Source organism: Nematolebias whitei, chromosome 6 (assembly GCF_014905685.2).
Source record: "Nematolebias whitei isolate Nwh7 chromosome 6, NemWhi1, whole genome shotgun sequence".
NCBI classification, from domain to species: Eukaryota; Metazoa; Chordata; class Actinopteri; order Cyprinodontiformes; family Rivulidae; genus Nematolebias; species Nematolebias whitei.
In genome coordinates this window covers 27,643,761-27,659,747 of record NC_056503.1, presented here as the reverse complement: position 1 = coordinate 27,659,747, position 15,987 = coordinate 27,643,761, and the positions used below count along the sequence as shown (strand labels likewise).

Below are 15,987 nucleotides of genomic sequence, written 5' to 3'. Positions count from 1 at the left end.
ATAAAAGAATGCAAACAAATTGAGAAGAACAAATGAAAGAAAATCTCATGCATGTTAGACTGATTGGTAACTCTAAATTGTCTCTAGGTGTGAGAGTGAGTGGTTGTTTGTCTCGTTTGTCTCCATGTGTCCCTGTGATGGACTGGAGACCTGTCCAGGGTGTCCCCCGCCTCACGTACAGTGACTATATGGGCACCAGTGACCCCCGTGACCTGAAAAGAAGAAATGAGTAAAGATAATGGATGGATGGTTTAGTGTGTGTGTGTGTTTTCATGACAACATGAGTGCATGACTGAGCGTGTGTGTTTAGAAGTGGGTGAAGAGGTGAGAGGACGTGACACACGCAGGACACCATTAGAAGAACTGTGAGGAGCTCTGTCTAACGTAAAGATCTGCAGCTTCTCTTTTTGTATCAAGTCCCTTTTAGGAAACCAAATATAAACATCACATAAAGATTAAAAACAGAAAATGCTATTATTTCTCTTTTCAACATCAAACCTGAACTCCAAATGTTTCTTTTCTTTACATCAGAGTTGAACTTTGTTGATCCGTTTCCTGAACTAGGCTGCACCAGAACTCGGTCCAGCCCACGGGAAACGGATCACTTGATGGTTTTGCTTATCTGCACTGGGCATGGTGCCCTCCATCCAGTCCCACTGCAGCTAACTAAAGCCCGGCAGCTCAGTTCTGAACAATGAGCCGGACAGCAATGTGCTGACTCCTGCCCCGACACGCAGGCCCAACCGCTTTTCAGCACCAGCATGTATAAATAGGTCCGTTCTCTCCGGGGGTCGGGACATCGTTTTTGTGGAGGCCCTTTGAGCGTTGAACAGCTATTCTTTGGGGGCCGGTCAGGTAAGCCCTCGATCTCCGTCCTCAGTGGGTGAACCATTGTTATTTACATTTCTGTGTCTTTTATCTTTTCTCACGCTCCGCTGAGTCAGATAAACGTATAGCCTGGATGCACAGACGTACCGACCGCCTACAGGACGACCACAAACGCATTACGTTAAAAAAGAAGTGTGAGAATGAAGTCAGCATGTGTGACGCCATTAGATGAACGACTGGACTTGTTTAATAAACTCAGTTTATTAAATGGATTGGTTCCAAACAGTTAAAAAAGACACAGACATGTTATTTTTTATGAACGTTTACATGAATATTCTCTCTGTTTTGAAAGTAAATCCACCCTGAGACACCCAGTATCATGGCTCTGAACAACCCCAGTCCACTTGGACCATGGAAGGTGAGTTCAGTTGCTTAAAAAAAGGCAGAATATTTAATTTTTATGTCTACCCTGGTTATATCAGCAATATCTCTGAGATGTGCACGTCCTGCATGAACACAATTTAATCCTCTACAGATCACAGTGTACGACCAGGAGAACTTCCAGGGTAAACGTCTGGAGTTCACCTCGGCCTGCCAGAACGTCATGGAGTGCAGCATCGACAACATCCGCTCCCTCAAGGTGGAGTGCGGGGCGTAAGTTCAAACGAACCGTACACAGAATAAGGCGACAGATTAAAAAATATGTTTTTTAACATGAGTTTAATAAATCTCCTGTCGATGACAAAACTTTAGACGTTAGATCAAAGTCCATGCTCAATAATCCAGTTAGAAAATCCAACAATGTTCAGTCTCATCTGGACGGTTTCTTTTTTTGCTGAGACGTTTCGACCGTCATCCAAATCCGAGGAGCCACAAACATTCATTCAACCTTTATTTTTACAGGTTAGTCTCAAACAAACAGCTGTGTTGTTGACAAGGAGTTGACGGGGGAGAGGGTGGGCCCCAGAAACCATCTTATCACCAGCAAACTGTTTTTTTTTTTCCCACTATGTGAGTGTGGTAATTGTGGGATCCCCGGTCATTGCACATCTCGTGGTGTCTCTGAGCAGGACACCCAATCCCGAATTGCTCCCCGGGCGCTTACATAGCCCACTGCTCCACCGGGGTGTATCCCAGGTGTGATGGGTTAAATGCAGAGAGCCAATTTCATCTTTGTATGAGAACATACAATGATGACAACACATAGCACTTTATTTATTTATTTATTTATTTATTAGTTTGTTGGTGGTTCCTCGGATTGAAGAAGTCCTTTGGATGAAGGACGAAACATGTCAGCAAAAAATGCAACCGTCCAGGTGACCTTTGGAAATTAAAGTCAAAAAGATTGTTCAGAACTTTACAAAAAGGTGAACTGTTAATATCTTTGAGTGTGGGAGTGCGTGCTCACCCTTTTAGCCCCCCCCCCCCCCCCCCCCGATCAGAGGATCAATTTGAGAATGCAAATTTTTAATGATTTTACATTTAGAAGAGGAGAAGCTTCAGTGAGTTGAGTTGTGACCGTGTTGTTATAAAGAGGAGGTAAGTTGTAGACTGGAGTTGTTTGGCTGGAGTTTGGGGCAGCTTTCCATCTAAACTAGAGAAGAAACTCTCCAACTTCCTTATGAAACATCCATCCATTTTCTGACGCTGATCTGTGTTTGAGTCACGAAGGCAACATGTTCAGGAGGGAAACCCAGACCTCCCTCTCCCCAGACACTCCCCCTGCCGCTCCTGGGGGATCCCAAGTTGTCACCAGGCCAGACAGAATACATAATCCCTCCAGAGAGTTCTGGGTCTGCCCCGGGGTCTCCTCCAAGTGGGACATGCCCTGGAGGCATCCTGATCAGATGCTCAAACTACCTCAGCTGACTCCTGTCAATGAGGAGGAGCAACAGCTCCGAGCTCCCTGTAAACGACGGAGCTCTTCATTTGATCTCTAAGAATGACCTCAGCCACCTTGAGAAAGAAGCCCATTTCAGCTGCTTGTATCTTGGATCTTGCACTTTCACTCATAACCACAGGTAAAGGTTGGAACATAGATCGACCAGTAAAGGCCTTTTAATTGAGCTCCCTCTTCACCACAACTGACCAGGTAAGACAATAACTGCTCCAACAGAACCAGTCTTCATCTGATCTGAACTGTTTGCTTCAAATTAACAGGTTAAGACTTTTCTCAGCTACATTTTATCAGTCCTCTTTATCCCCATGATGCTGTGACGTTGTTGCACATTTATCTGTGTTTGTTGGCGGCAGCTGGGCAGGATACGAGCACTCCAGCTTCTGTGGGCAGCAGTTTGTGTTGGAGAGGGGAGAGTATCCTCACTGGGAGTCGTGGAGCGGCAGCAACGCCTACCACATTGAGAGGATGATGTCCTTCCGCCCCATCTGCTCCGCTGTAGGTTTTCTGTTCCAGTCACTTTTAATTCTCTTTCAGTCGAATGTTGGCAGTGTTGCTACTTGGAATGAAGAATGTAATTTGTATTTAAAATCTTCAGGGTTCAAAATAAAACACAAGATATTGGGAATAAAAGTAGGATTAATGGATTTCATCCAGTTTGGATGTTTAAATATATAAAAAATGACTTCAGAATACTTGGTGTTGAGTGACTCAGACTGTCTGGTGTACAAACAGAACCATAAGGAGTCCAAGATGGTGCTGTTTGAGAAGGAGAACTTCCTGGGACGCCAGTGGGAAATAAACGACGACTACCCCTCTCTGCAGGCCATGGGCTGGGGCAACAACGAGATCGGATCCATGCAGGTTCAGAGCGGCGCGTAAGTCTCAGGCTCCGAATGCACAGGTCCAACACATGACAGGGTTCTGATACGTGAAAGCTGTAAACACGCTGGGTTTTAACAAAACAACACGACACAACAACAAAAATGGAGTCAAGTGAATAAAACACAGGCCGGTGCTGCTGTTTGAGGCCTTCTGCAAACTTGACCAATTTTATATCTCACTCAGTCACAAAATTAATGTAAAGATTTATTGTAACTTTAAGAATGACTTTTTCATTTACAAAGTAATTTTATTTGAGGTTTTTTACATAATGTTCCTTTAATTAAAGTAAAAACCATATGACCATCATGTTGCCTGTGTGATGTTCGTTTTGTAAATCTAGACCTGGCATTAGATTTGAGGCAATATTTCAGTACTACAACTGATTAAATGAATAAATGAATGTGGCTAAGTATTTAAACGGACAGTTCAGATCTTCTGGAATGGGACTCTGTGGAAAGTTTACGATCAGTTAATATCTTATCTGTTGTAGATCGCTTTTTGAACGACCTCAGTTTGATGAAAATAAGTTTATTTCTGACTAGACTGATGAGCTAATGGCTAGTCTGGGCTAGGCAAAGCCAAAGCGTAAGGATGCAATCTTAAAACAACTTTAATTGAACAACAATAGTGCAAACAACAGAGTTTAACGCCAGTCAGAAATAATTAAGACCTCGTTTGAGGGTGTGGTGCCCAGTTTTACGTATGCACGTTAGTAACTGTAAAAATGTGAATTCAGCAGGTAAAACTTTATTTGTTCAAAGGTTTCCACTATACAGTAGTCCCTCGTTTATCGTGGGGGATCCATACCCCAAAGACCTGCGATAAGTGAAACACATTGAAGTAGGAATAGTAGTACAAATAGTAAGTAGCAGTTTATTTTTATTACATATATATATATAAATGCATTATAACCTCTTCCCACACTCTTGCAATAGTCTAAACAATGTTTCTAAACTCTAAACGCTCTAAAAGAGCACAGAAGGTCATGATTTCTGCTCCTTGCCTCCTCTACTCTTTGCCACCTGCAAGCGCTCTTGGCCACACCCACTTCTCTGCTCTGCACGGAGAACAGCTGATCAGCTGCAGCAGGAAGTTTATCCTGCAGTAAGGGCTGCACAAATGTGCAGCAGGTGCTAAATAATTTAAAATAATTTATTTTAAATAAAAATTCCATGCAGATCATGCGGCTCATCCATCAATCAGCCAATTGTTGTCATGTCCAATCTTATTTTGAAAAACCGCGATAGAGCGAGTCCCCGATAAACGAAACGCAAAGTAACGAGGGACCACTGTACCCCATTTCAAAAAGTTTAAACTATCCCTTTAAGATGCCTTTTTCTTTATGCATTTGTGGTCTTTTTAAAAATCTAAACGCTTTTGCTGTAAAACATCTTCACTTCCTGTAGTGTCCGTCTCAGTAGTTGCTCTCCTCTCCTCCTCCAGTTGGGTGTGCTACCAGTTTCCAGGTTACCGTGGTTACCAGTACATCATGGAGTGCGATCGCCACGGCGGCGAGTACAAACATTACAGAGAGTGGGGTTCCCACGCTCAGTCCTTCCAGGTCCAGTCGCTGCGTCGGATCCAGCAGTGAGGCCTGCAGCCGCCTCTCCCAGCCTCCTGCTCTTTGCCTCCTCCTCGTCCTCCTCTCTTTTCTTCCTCCGTTCACTCTGTCATTCCAGCATCTTCTGGTACTTGAAAAGTAAACCATTTAGAGAAAGGTTGTTTCATTTCCAAAAGAAAATTAGAAAAATACCAAAGAGAATCGAGGAGAGAGAGAGAGAAAACAAACACTGAAGAGAAGTTTCAGTCGATGACCCCATGAGGACTGATGGAGGGATGTTAGGCCTCAGGGGGGCAGCAGAGCACTCAATCACCTCTTCTCGTTTGTGTGGAACTCTGCTGCTACCAGTGATGAATAAAGAACGAACTGACCACTAAAAATAAACAAATTCATGAGTCTGCTGCTAACCTGCTTGGGTTCTGATTTATTTTCATTGTTTAGATGTTTCTCTGCATTTTATCTGAAATTAAAATAAACGAGAACTAACGTTGCAGGTGCTCTAGGGTCAAAATGACCCACCGGGCCTCAGTTTTGAAATTAAAAACTTGTGAGTCATTTGACCCAAGGGCAGCAGAAGGGTACCGTAATCCTGGAAAAAATCATTACACCATAAAAAAGCAAAATTTGTAAAGCATACAACTCATAGTGCTGGTTAATCTGCATAAATAACTCTACCAGTCTCCTATATTAGAAGCTAAATACACTTTTTACATAAAACAAATGTTTTCTTTAATTTCAAACAACTGTTTAGATGTGACCACAAACCTTCCAAGTTGTTCAGGGTTTTAATCATCCAGTCACCCCTTATTTAAATTAACGTGATGCAATTTTCAGTTTTGTTGCACACACCTTAAAATAAAACTACGTTTTTGTTTTGACGGTAAATTTTTAGCAGCTGATATAGCTTATATAAAAAAGAAACTGTGTGTATTTAGTTGCATTCTTTTATTAAATTAGTAGGAAATTTAACTCCTTTCTGACTTTTTTCAAATTGATGAATGAATGTATGAAGATGGAAATTAAGACTGTTTCATGTGTTATTGCTGGTCGCAACACATATATCATCTTTTAGTAGTAAATGCACCATAGTTCCACAAACCACCAACACAAGAATAAATCTGTAAGCATATATTACATGTGAACAATAGATCTCAACATAAAGGTTTATAAAAACTCAAGTAAAACACACACACACACACACACACACACACACACACACACAAAAGGTTTGTAGGCTCAATCATCCAGGTAGATAACAAAAAAAAGTTCAATCATGTCATTTGGACCAACAACCGACTGGCAATGAAGCAACGAGTTGTTGAGCTCATACAGATGCATTACAATATTTCTGTTATTTTAGCAGTCCTATTTGCACCATACCATACCATTTTATTTATAGAGCACTTAAAACAGCGACAAGGCCAACCAAAGTGCTGTACAGCCAGAAAAACAGACAACACACAAAGCAATATACAAAATGAGGTAAATCAGAATATAGACATAAAAACGATGCAGATAATAAATATGATGACAAACCAGTGTGGAGCATACAGGTTCAAAACACAGATCATCTGGTGTTGAAAGCTCCAGAATAGTAGTGGGTTTTTAAACGGGACTTGAAAACCGAGAGGGAGGGGGCCTGTCTGGCAAGCAGAGGTAACTCGTTCCAAAGTCTTGGTCCTGCTACAGAGAAGGCCCTGTCCCCTCTGCACTTAAGACGAGTTCCTGGAACTGTGAGGAGCAACTGGTCTGCTGACCTCAGGGAACGTGGTGGGACATACAGTTGTAGCAGATCAGAGAGATGGGGGGGACCGTTCAGCGATTTGTAGACATACAGGAGTATTTTGAACTGGATTCGAAGGTGAACCGGTAGCCAGTGCAGTGAGGCCAAAACTGGTGTAATGTGCTCTCTTTTGCCTGTACTGGTTAAAATTGGGCTGCTGAATTCTGGACCAGTTGTAGTCGTGCAATGGAGGTCTGACTGATGCCAAACAGGAGCGAATTGCAGTAATCAAGCCTAGATGTAATGAATGCATGTATTACTGTCTCCAGGTTATTTATGGACAATATGGGCTTCAGTTTAGACAGCCGCCTCAGTTGGAAGAAGCATGATTTAAAAATCTAATTTACATGATTGTTAAGTTTCAGGAAAGGGTCCATTATCACGCCCAGATTAGTGACTCTTTGTTTTTCTGACAGGGTTAAAGCGGAAAGGTCAATGCATTGGTTTGTGATCGTGTCGTTGGGAGGGAACAACATGACTTCAGACTTCTTTTCATTGAAACTTAAGAAGTTTAAAGCCATCCAGTCCCTGATGTCAGCCAGGCAGTCAAGCAGAGGTTGAATAGAGCATGTACCATTGTGTCTTAGGGGGGAAGTAAATTTGACAGTCATCGACGTAGAAGTGAAAGGGTATGTTGTGTTTCCAGAAAATAGCACCAAGTGGCAGCAGATATAAAGAGAATAGGAGGGGACCCAGGATGGACCCCTGCGGAACCCCCCATTTAAGCTCTGCCGCTGCAAAACTAAAATCCTTGATGGAGGCACAAAAGGATCTCTCAGCGAGGTAGGATCTGAACCAATTGAGGGCTGACACTGTGATGCCCACCCACTGCTCCAACCTAGCAATGAGGATCTCATGGTCGATGGTGTCAAAGGTAGCTATGAGGTCCAATAGGACAAGCAGCACCGAATCACCAGTATCTGTGGATAAGAAAACATCATTAAAAACCTTCAGTAGGGCAGTTTCAGTGCTGTGGAGAGGTTTAAAGCCAGATTGGAATAGCTCCAAGATAGCGTGACCCTCCAGGAAGCACTTTAACTGGGACTCAACTATTTTCTCCAGTAGTTTAGAAACAAATGGGAGTCTGGAGAAAGGTCGGAAGTTGGATATGACTGAGGGGTCAAGGTTTGGTTTGGTTTGGTTGTGCCATTTGTAGTGCAGCATGTTTCCAAATCCAGCACAAATTCATGCACAGCCACTCCAATAAGTGTTAAACCGCAGACAAATAAAATGTATGGCAGTTTTTTAGTATATAAACTAGAACATCAGCCATTGTGAGCTGATGCTGGATGTTCTCCCATGTAAAATTAATGTTTATTGAAGATTGTGAGCTCAGTAGAAGTGCGGAAAGCAGAAGGCTGTGGACTGAAGTCATGCGTCTCATGCCAACATCCTCAAATCTTCTGCTTTAAACAGAGCTCTCAAGACATGGTGGGAAGTGAAAGTGTTGCACAAGATTTCTGTGGGATTATGACAAAGAAAAGTTTTAATGAGACCTCAAGAAATGATCTCAGCTTGTTAAAAAAGGGCTTACTAAAGTTTGCTTTGTTGCCATTAGCAAAAAATTATTTAGTGGTAATATTTGATAAAAACAATCATGGTTTATTTTTATAAAGGTCAATTGTATGTTACCAAACTGATAGCTCATGGAGGATGGAGTAGCACTGTTTAGTCCTGTAGTATGTCATATGCTGGATATATTCATACTTTTTTCACGAGTTCCTCATCTTTCTGACTGTGTAAATGTCGTGCATTGAATTTAACAGAAATGTAACGAGAGACGTTATTTATCTTTGACCCATCAAATGAATGCGGTCATTTATTTTCAGAATCAAAGTTTAACATCAAACATTTACATTAATTTGGCAAAATATGAAAATAATAACAGACAAGTTTCACAGATAATGGACTTCAATCACACGGCGGTGATTGAGGACTTTGCTTCAGATATTTCTAAGATATCTGTACTGATTTTAGGAGAAAGCAGAGTTTAAGATGGAAATGGAGATTTATCTTACAGAGAGATTTGTGAGGGAATTAATCTGTTTGACCAGAAACGTGCACGCTCCTTCAGATCTCAGCTTGCCCACGGTACACTTGGTCGAAAATAGAACCTTCTACCTGGTTGACGATAAAATCAGCGTCGGCGTAGGGTTCCTTTCTGACTCTTTCAGCGTCTCCGTGAGAACTGCCAAACCCTTAGAGAGTCGTACGAGGTTGTTCAAACAGAAGTTATAATCCCAAAACGTCTCTGGATCATCCTGAACGCGTTTGCATCCAAGAACTCTGAACTCCTTTCATCTCCTTTCACTCTCTATCAGACTTCCGACATCAGACTCTGTGCACTCTGCAGCACTCTGCAGCACTCTAGCAAGAACCGGGAAGTTGCCACATTTTAAATGAGTTGACTTCCGGGTCAATTTAGAGCTTTCTGATTCGTGGATAGACCAGAATAGAGGTGTGGTTTGTGATGTAAGATGTTATCAAATTCGAGGTCAGAGAATGAGATTGTTTACAACATACAGAAAAGATTATTGGAGAAAAAGCAGACTTCGTGGAGTCAAACTCTTATTATCTTCTGAAAAAGTTTAAACATGACATTTCTTCTCAGTAAACATTTTAGTTGACCGAGACTCGACCTTTAACATACTTACAAACTTGCTCATAAAAGACAGAAAATCAAGAAATGCATATTAACCTGATTTCTTCTTTGAATGAGGAAGAAAAATCATTACTTACTGTTTATGTAAAATAAAAATGAGTAGTTCTCTTAGTGAACTAACACAATTTGATTATCAAACATTTGTAAAATAGTAATGATCATAGAGAATTGTCTTTTCTACTTGATTGATTCAAGAAAGAAAGTCACCAGATGGCTCAAACTGTATTTCTGGATGCAGATCAATGAAATAACAGTCTCTGTTCATCTGATCAGATTTGAGGTCAGATCAGGTTCACTACAGTCCCCCCTTTGGAAATCATCGCCTGTCCATGGGGATGAATTCCAACCGTGAACTTAGACCTTCAAATGTCCTTGAGCTTGATGTAATCCAGCAAGGAAGACCAAAGTCAAAAGTAATCCAGCAAGGAAGACCAAAGTCAGAAGTAATCCAGCAAGGAAACAAAGTCAAGGTAATTCCACAATGTTCTTGATAATTCCATTGTGTTGATTATAATTCCATATCGTCTCGATAATTCCATTGTAGCAATGCTTTAACCCCTTGGAAACAGAGTCTGTAATCCATTGGAAAAAGTCATATAATCCACAACGGTAAATCCACAACCGTGGATGAAGTGTTGATTAATCAGCATACAGAGGGGTACCCTTGGGTTGAACTGAAGAAGCGGCCACTGGATGAAGAGTGGAGACCAACGTCAGGATTGCAGGTCGCCTCCAGCGAAGGTTGTCTCCAGCGACGTCCAGCCTGTGCCGTTCTGGTTCAATGTGTCATGCAATTATGTGGTTTAAGGTGGGCTTATGAAGGGGATTTTACATAAGGCCTTAAACTATATGCACCTGGTGTGTAAGCTATTATGGTTGGGAACAGCTACAACTACCAGTTAAGGGGTGGATCATGCTGAAAAGGGTAACTACAGGGGTTTATGCCTATAGAAAAGGGTTCCAAACTATTTTTCCATTTCTAACTTGGTTTAAGTTAGCTTTACATGGTAAAACATAGTTTGGTATAATTGTCTGTTGTCTTTTAGACGAACGACTTGAGATTGGGTGTTTGGTTTTCCCATAAATGTTTTGGAAGTCTATGGCGAGACTTATCAAAAAGAATTAGCTATCCCCCCGAATAGAATTGTTCGAGTAGGTTCGGCTTAAGCGTTGTGAGATCAATGTAGATTATGGTACTCAAGGTAGCAATAATATACATTGACTCCGCAAAGATTGCAATTTAACGAATGAACTGCATGTTGGCATGGTCAAAGGCCTCTTAGTCTCTAACTTACTACACAACAAAATTCATTCTTTCCTCAGAAACAACCAAAATCAACTAAACAACGTTTCAACACCGACAAGAGTAGTGACTAAGCATCTAGAAACATCGTTTCACTGCCTCTCCTCACCCTGGTTGCCAGATTTCAGTCACGCTGTCCCGTTTTATCAAGGGTAGGTCCTGTGAGTTTAAACTATGGTTAAGTTTATTATCCATTAGTTATCTTCTGCTTGGATGACCCTTATTCCCACGAGGTCAAATTTTGTGAGATCTTTGTCTCCTGAGGAGTTATTGCACGCCTTGTGTTGTTTAATCTGGTTACGATGTACCCATTTAACAGTTGGCTCAAACTGTATTTCTGGATGCAGATCAATGAAATAACAGTCTCTGTTCATCTGATCAGATTTGAGGTCAGATCAGGTTCACTACAGTCCCGTTATCAAAAGGTCTGGTTTGCATTAACCGCAGAAAGTCGGCACCTTAAAGGGCAGGAGCTGGACATCACCAGGGCTTCTCTTTGTCACCAGTTTGTTCATTACTTTTATGGACTAAATTTCTCGGTACAGCCAAGATGTAGGCAACTGGTTCGATAAAATCAGGTTCTGTTTTGTATAGACTTCGCCCTTTAAGGCTATCGCTAGTGGGTTTACCCCTCACATGCAGCGCAGTCCCTCTTATTTGTGGATGTTGTGGTCCGGTTGGCGTCAGCGCGCCGTGATCTCCAGCTCTCACTTAAACAGTTTTTAGCCGAATGTGAAGTGGCTGGGATGAGGATCAGCACTTCCAAATCTGAGACCATGGTCCTCAGTGAAAAAGGCCCTCTCTGTGTTGGGAGTCAGGTTCTTCCTCAAAAGTGGAGGAGTTCAAGTATTTTTGGGTTTTGTTCATGAGAGGGGAATAAAGGAGCATGAGACTGACAAATGAATCAGAGCAGCTTCTGTAGCTTTGTGGACTTTGGGCAGGAGGGAGCTGAGCTGTAAGACAAAGCTCTCTGTTTACCGGTCAGTCTACATTCCTACCCTCACCTATGGTCACAAATTTGAGTAGTGACCAAAAGCAGGAGGTTGCAAATACAAGCGGCAAAAATTAGTTTTCTTCGCATGGTAGCTGGACTCTCCCTTAAAAAGAGGATGAGAAGTTCAGGTATCTGGGAGAGACTTGGAGTAGAGTCACAAACCACTACTCCTCCACATCGAAAGGAGCCAGTTGAGGTGCTTCAGGCATGTCTGACTGGGAGGAGACCCCGGGGAAGTCCCGGAGATACTATATCTCTTGGTTGGCCTGGGAACGCCTTGGAATCCTCCTAGAAGAGCTGGAAGAGGTGGCTGTGGCAAGAGATGTGTGGGCCTCCCTGTTCAAGCTGCTCTGTGACCAGACTCCAAAAGAAAGAAAGAAAAGGATGGATGAATGAATGGATTGATAGATGGAATGCTGTAGCTAATGATACATTTTTTCAAGAAATCACAAAAGGCATTCACTTTCACATTAATCTTTAAACCTCCTGTTATGTTCATTTGTCATGAACAGCAATGGTGTTCCCGGGACAATTTGACCCGGTGCATGTTTTATTATCCAAAAGATGTCTGAAACCAAAAAAATCCTAACAAGCACTGTGACTATTTCATTACTAACTCCATTACTAATTATTCAATCAATATTTAATGCAATAGTGTTATTTACCTCTAACAGTGTGCGGTGTCACAAGCGCCTTCCCCAGCTCCTCAAGAAAGATACACCTCTTGTACAGCTTTGACATATTCCAGGCAGGAAAGATCTCAGCCCAGATGACAAATGCATTGTAGGCCGATACATCTATCATGTTATAAAAGATGACCAAAGGCTAGCGCGCAGTCATTGGTTTGGAGCTGCAGGACCCCGTTACTTTGTCCAAGTTGTCTACCCCCCCTTTGGTGGCATTGTGATCAAGGATCATGCTTGGTTTCTGGTCATCTCTTGTGCTGATTTCAGCATTTTTGTGCAGAGTACTCATGAGCTCAACATTTTTTCCCTTTTTGGGGCAGTAAGACACCAGGACTGTGGTCTGTGAAGGCAAACATGGAAGATTGAGGGGTCCTGTTCTTGATTACCAGCAGCTCAACAGGGAGTTTAGTCCTGTTCTTTCGGACAGTTCCAACCATTGTGAGCCTTCTCTTTAGAAGCTCCAGACCCAAATTGTAGTTTGTGAAAAAATTGTCACAGGTTATGTTGTGCCCCCTGAGACCCTGTGCCATGTAGAGTACGACCCTTGTGCCCTGATTCTTCTCTGGGGCTCCTCCAACCAGCTTTCCAGTGTAAGCCTGCATGTTCAGTGCATAGCTGGTGTTTGCATCACATGCTGCCCAGAATTTATCCCATATTTAGCTGGTTTGGAAAGAAATACTCTGACATTTCTGACACCCTTTTACCTCCAGTTTGACTGCTGGGTCAAATTGACCCGAACAGTATCTATGTGATATAAACATGCAGGTGGTGGTTGCAAATATGTGAGATGAACCATTTTCACAATATATGTTGATTACACTAAATAAGGCAAGCAGAAGAAGTTTCATACTGAAAAAATACTTTTAACTATTTTTCCTAGATCTTCAAACTTTAAAACGGGTCAATTTGACCCGTAACATAACAGGAGGATTAATGTTTAACTTGAGTAAACAAGGAGCGGCTCACCAGCAAGTTTTTTTTCTGGCATATTCTTACCTCAAAGCTAAGATTTATTCAAACACTTGAGAATATAAACATCGCATTCCCCTGGTGTGTAGGCATTCAGAAATTTCAAGTAGTTACTGAGAGGATCAGTTGCTGTCAGTCCATAAAACTTCTCACAAGGTTAGGATTATCTAATAGTTTTCATTACAATACACAGCCTGTCTGACATGGCCTGGTCAATGACATAGTGACATGACATGGTCAATGATTTGCCTTTTATTTTATGAAAAAAAAATTGATTCCTCAGAATTCGTCATTTAACTGCCAGGTTCCCAAAACACTTGCACACAAACAACAAATAGCAGAACAAACTTAAAAACAGGATTTGGTGGTTCCTTCTAAATTAAAGGAAAAATTTAAGATGGCACAAAAAGACGTTGAGCCAAAAAATTGATAGTCTGACAGAAATTAATTGACCTCTGAAGGGAGCACCCGTGGAAGACATGTCCTCTGGTGCTGAAGATGAATAGCATTTGTGCTTGGAAGTCAGAAATTCTCAAGTCCAAGAAGGAAAAATTAAAAGAAATATCCCCCAAAGATGAAATTCCAACTTAGAAAGTGGAAGATTGCTCCTGTACCCCGACCTCAAAATCGAACACATCTACCATTGTGATAGTTACATGAATCAGCTGCATTTTAATGTTCATTGCGTTCAGTTTGTTTCTCATGAAATTAATTGCACATGTGGTATTTGTTGAGTTATTTTGGTTTTTCTTCAAATACTTTTACAGAGGACACTAGGCAACTCCATTCTTTCATGCTTTTATTTTATTGATCAGGTTGATGATTGATTATTAGGATTAAGATACTGAACTGGACAGAGATGTTGAACAGGTTGATAACCTTCAAGTGTGAAATTAAGCAAGAAAAAAACACAAACATACCAATGGTGTCTCTGTTTATAGCTTGGCACTGAAGCAGAGTAACAAACACTTCTGTTCATTTTACTCTTGACTTGCTAAACCATGCCTGGGACCAAGAAAAGCCTGCCCAGGTACTTCATTAATTAAAGGTAATTTCTCCCATGCCTGCATGTCAGGTGCTAAAACCACCACTCCCACTCAGACACACCACAAACACTGCCATCTGGTGTTAAAAAAGATAAATATAAAAGAAGAGAAAACCACTTACACAATACCTTCCACTTGAGCCCCTGGTTACTGAATCCAAGGAGGTCACAACAGTCTGTCAAGTCCTTGTCCTTCAATAGGGAACAGGACGACCAAACGTCTAACATCCTTTTGAAGAATGTTAGCAGGAATTTTGTATGAGTCATTGTGTCTTTTCTCGTTTCTCTTTTTTTGATTGTATTCCAGATTAGTACAGGGTAGCTTGGAAGAGTTTTCACATTCTCATCTCTCACGATGCCTCTTTGGTCATTAATGACACTGATCACTCTGTCCATTTTGTACTGATTCCTTATTGCATTTTGGTCAGCCAACCAAACCACATCTCCCGCAGCAATATTTTGCACCTTGGTTCCTCACGAACAAGTTGGGATCAGCTAACTGGCTCTACTTTCTCCAGAATGTGGTCACTTTACCTTGAATACTATGAAGTCGCTTCTGTGGATAGTCATCAAACTGGAAATCTCCTGTATCACCAAGAGAACTCGCCAGTCCTAACAGGAGAGAGGTAGGGTTAATGCACTTTGTGCAGTCATCCTAACTTTGTATTTTGGCATCATTGGGCCTCTCATTAACCAGCTGCACAGCCATGAAGAGAAATTTCTGGAATTCATTCCATGTGAAGTTCCTATCACCACAAAAATTTCCTAAAGCACGTTTCACCAGTCTGACTGCTGTTTCTGCTACTCCATTTCTGTGTGTATGTGTGTGGAAGGGGAGGGGGGGGGGGGGACTGCAGGATGGAACTTTCAAGACCACTCTGTTCCATGTTCCATACCTAGAAGACCTTCTTCAATTTTGCTCTTGTCTAAATTTTAAAAAGTTGGGAAGCTCCTCTGGTGCCGAAGTTTGTATCAGGGTCTGACCACAGTTTTTAAGAGTATTTTCTGAGAGAAGCAACTCTGGTAGGTGAGAAGAAATCCTTCAGATGAAACGTCACTAACTGCATCTTAATGTGTGGCTCTGAAAGCCATACAGCAAAATACAATCCCCCAAATTTTAACTTTGACTCTTTTCCTCACATCATCTTTTACTCTATAATGCCCAAACAGGTCCATAGCAGTAAATTCAAAGTGTGGGCTTCAGTGGGCTTGTTCTTTCAGGTTGAATTGTTTTGTTTTAGTACTACTAGTGCTTAGCATATTTTTAGTTTAATGTTTTTCTTAGTTCATATCTTAAATCTCATTATTATTTTTCTTTTACATTTTATACGTTTGTTGGATGTAACTGGGACCTTGTGACACAATTTTGTTCCA

At 41.5% G+C, this 15,987-nt stretch overlaps 1 protein-coding gene across 1 annotated transcript; it reads left to right on the top strand.

Moving 5' to 3' along the window:
- The first annotated feature begins 782 nt into the window (after window positions 1-782).
- cryba1a (crystallin, beta A1a) lies at window positions 783-5,578 on the top strand. Its single transcript, XM_037677489.1, has 6 exons — window positions 783-855; window positions 1,181-1,246; window positions 1,364-1,482; window positions 3,082-3,223; window positions 3,461-3,603; window positions 5,054-5,578. The coding sequence occupies exons 2-6, from the start codon at window positions 1,208-1,210 to the stop codon at window positions 5,199-5,201; spliced, it is 591 nt and encodes a 196-aa protein (XP_037533417.1). The 5' UTR covers window positions 783-855; window positions 1,181-1,207; the 3' UTR covers window positions 5,202-5,578.
- Window positions 5,579-15,987: the final 10,409 nt, after the last annotated feature.

What these genes read in the sequence shown, in the direction of transcription:
- cryba1a (XM_037677489.1), top strand. Translation starts at nt 1,208, where the DNA reads ATGGCTCTGAACAACCCCAGTCCACTTGGACCATGGAAG. An exon ending in GTCCACTTGGACCATGGAAG is followed by an intron (nt 1,247 to 1,363) that starts GTGAGTTCAGTT and finishes AATCCTCTACAG; the next exon opens with ATCACAGTGTACGACCAGGA. An exon ending in TCCGCCCCATCTGCTCCGCT is followed by an intron (nt 3,224 to 3,460) that starts GTAGGTTTTCTG and finishes GTGTACAAACAG; the next exon opens with AACCATAAGGAGTCCAAGAT.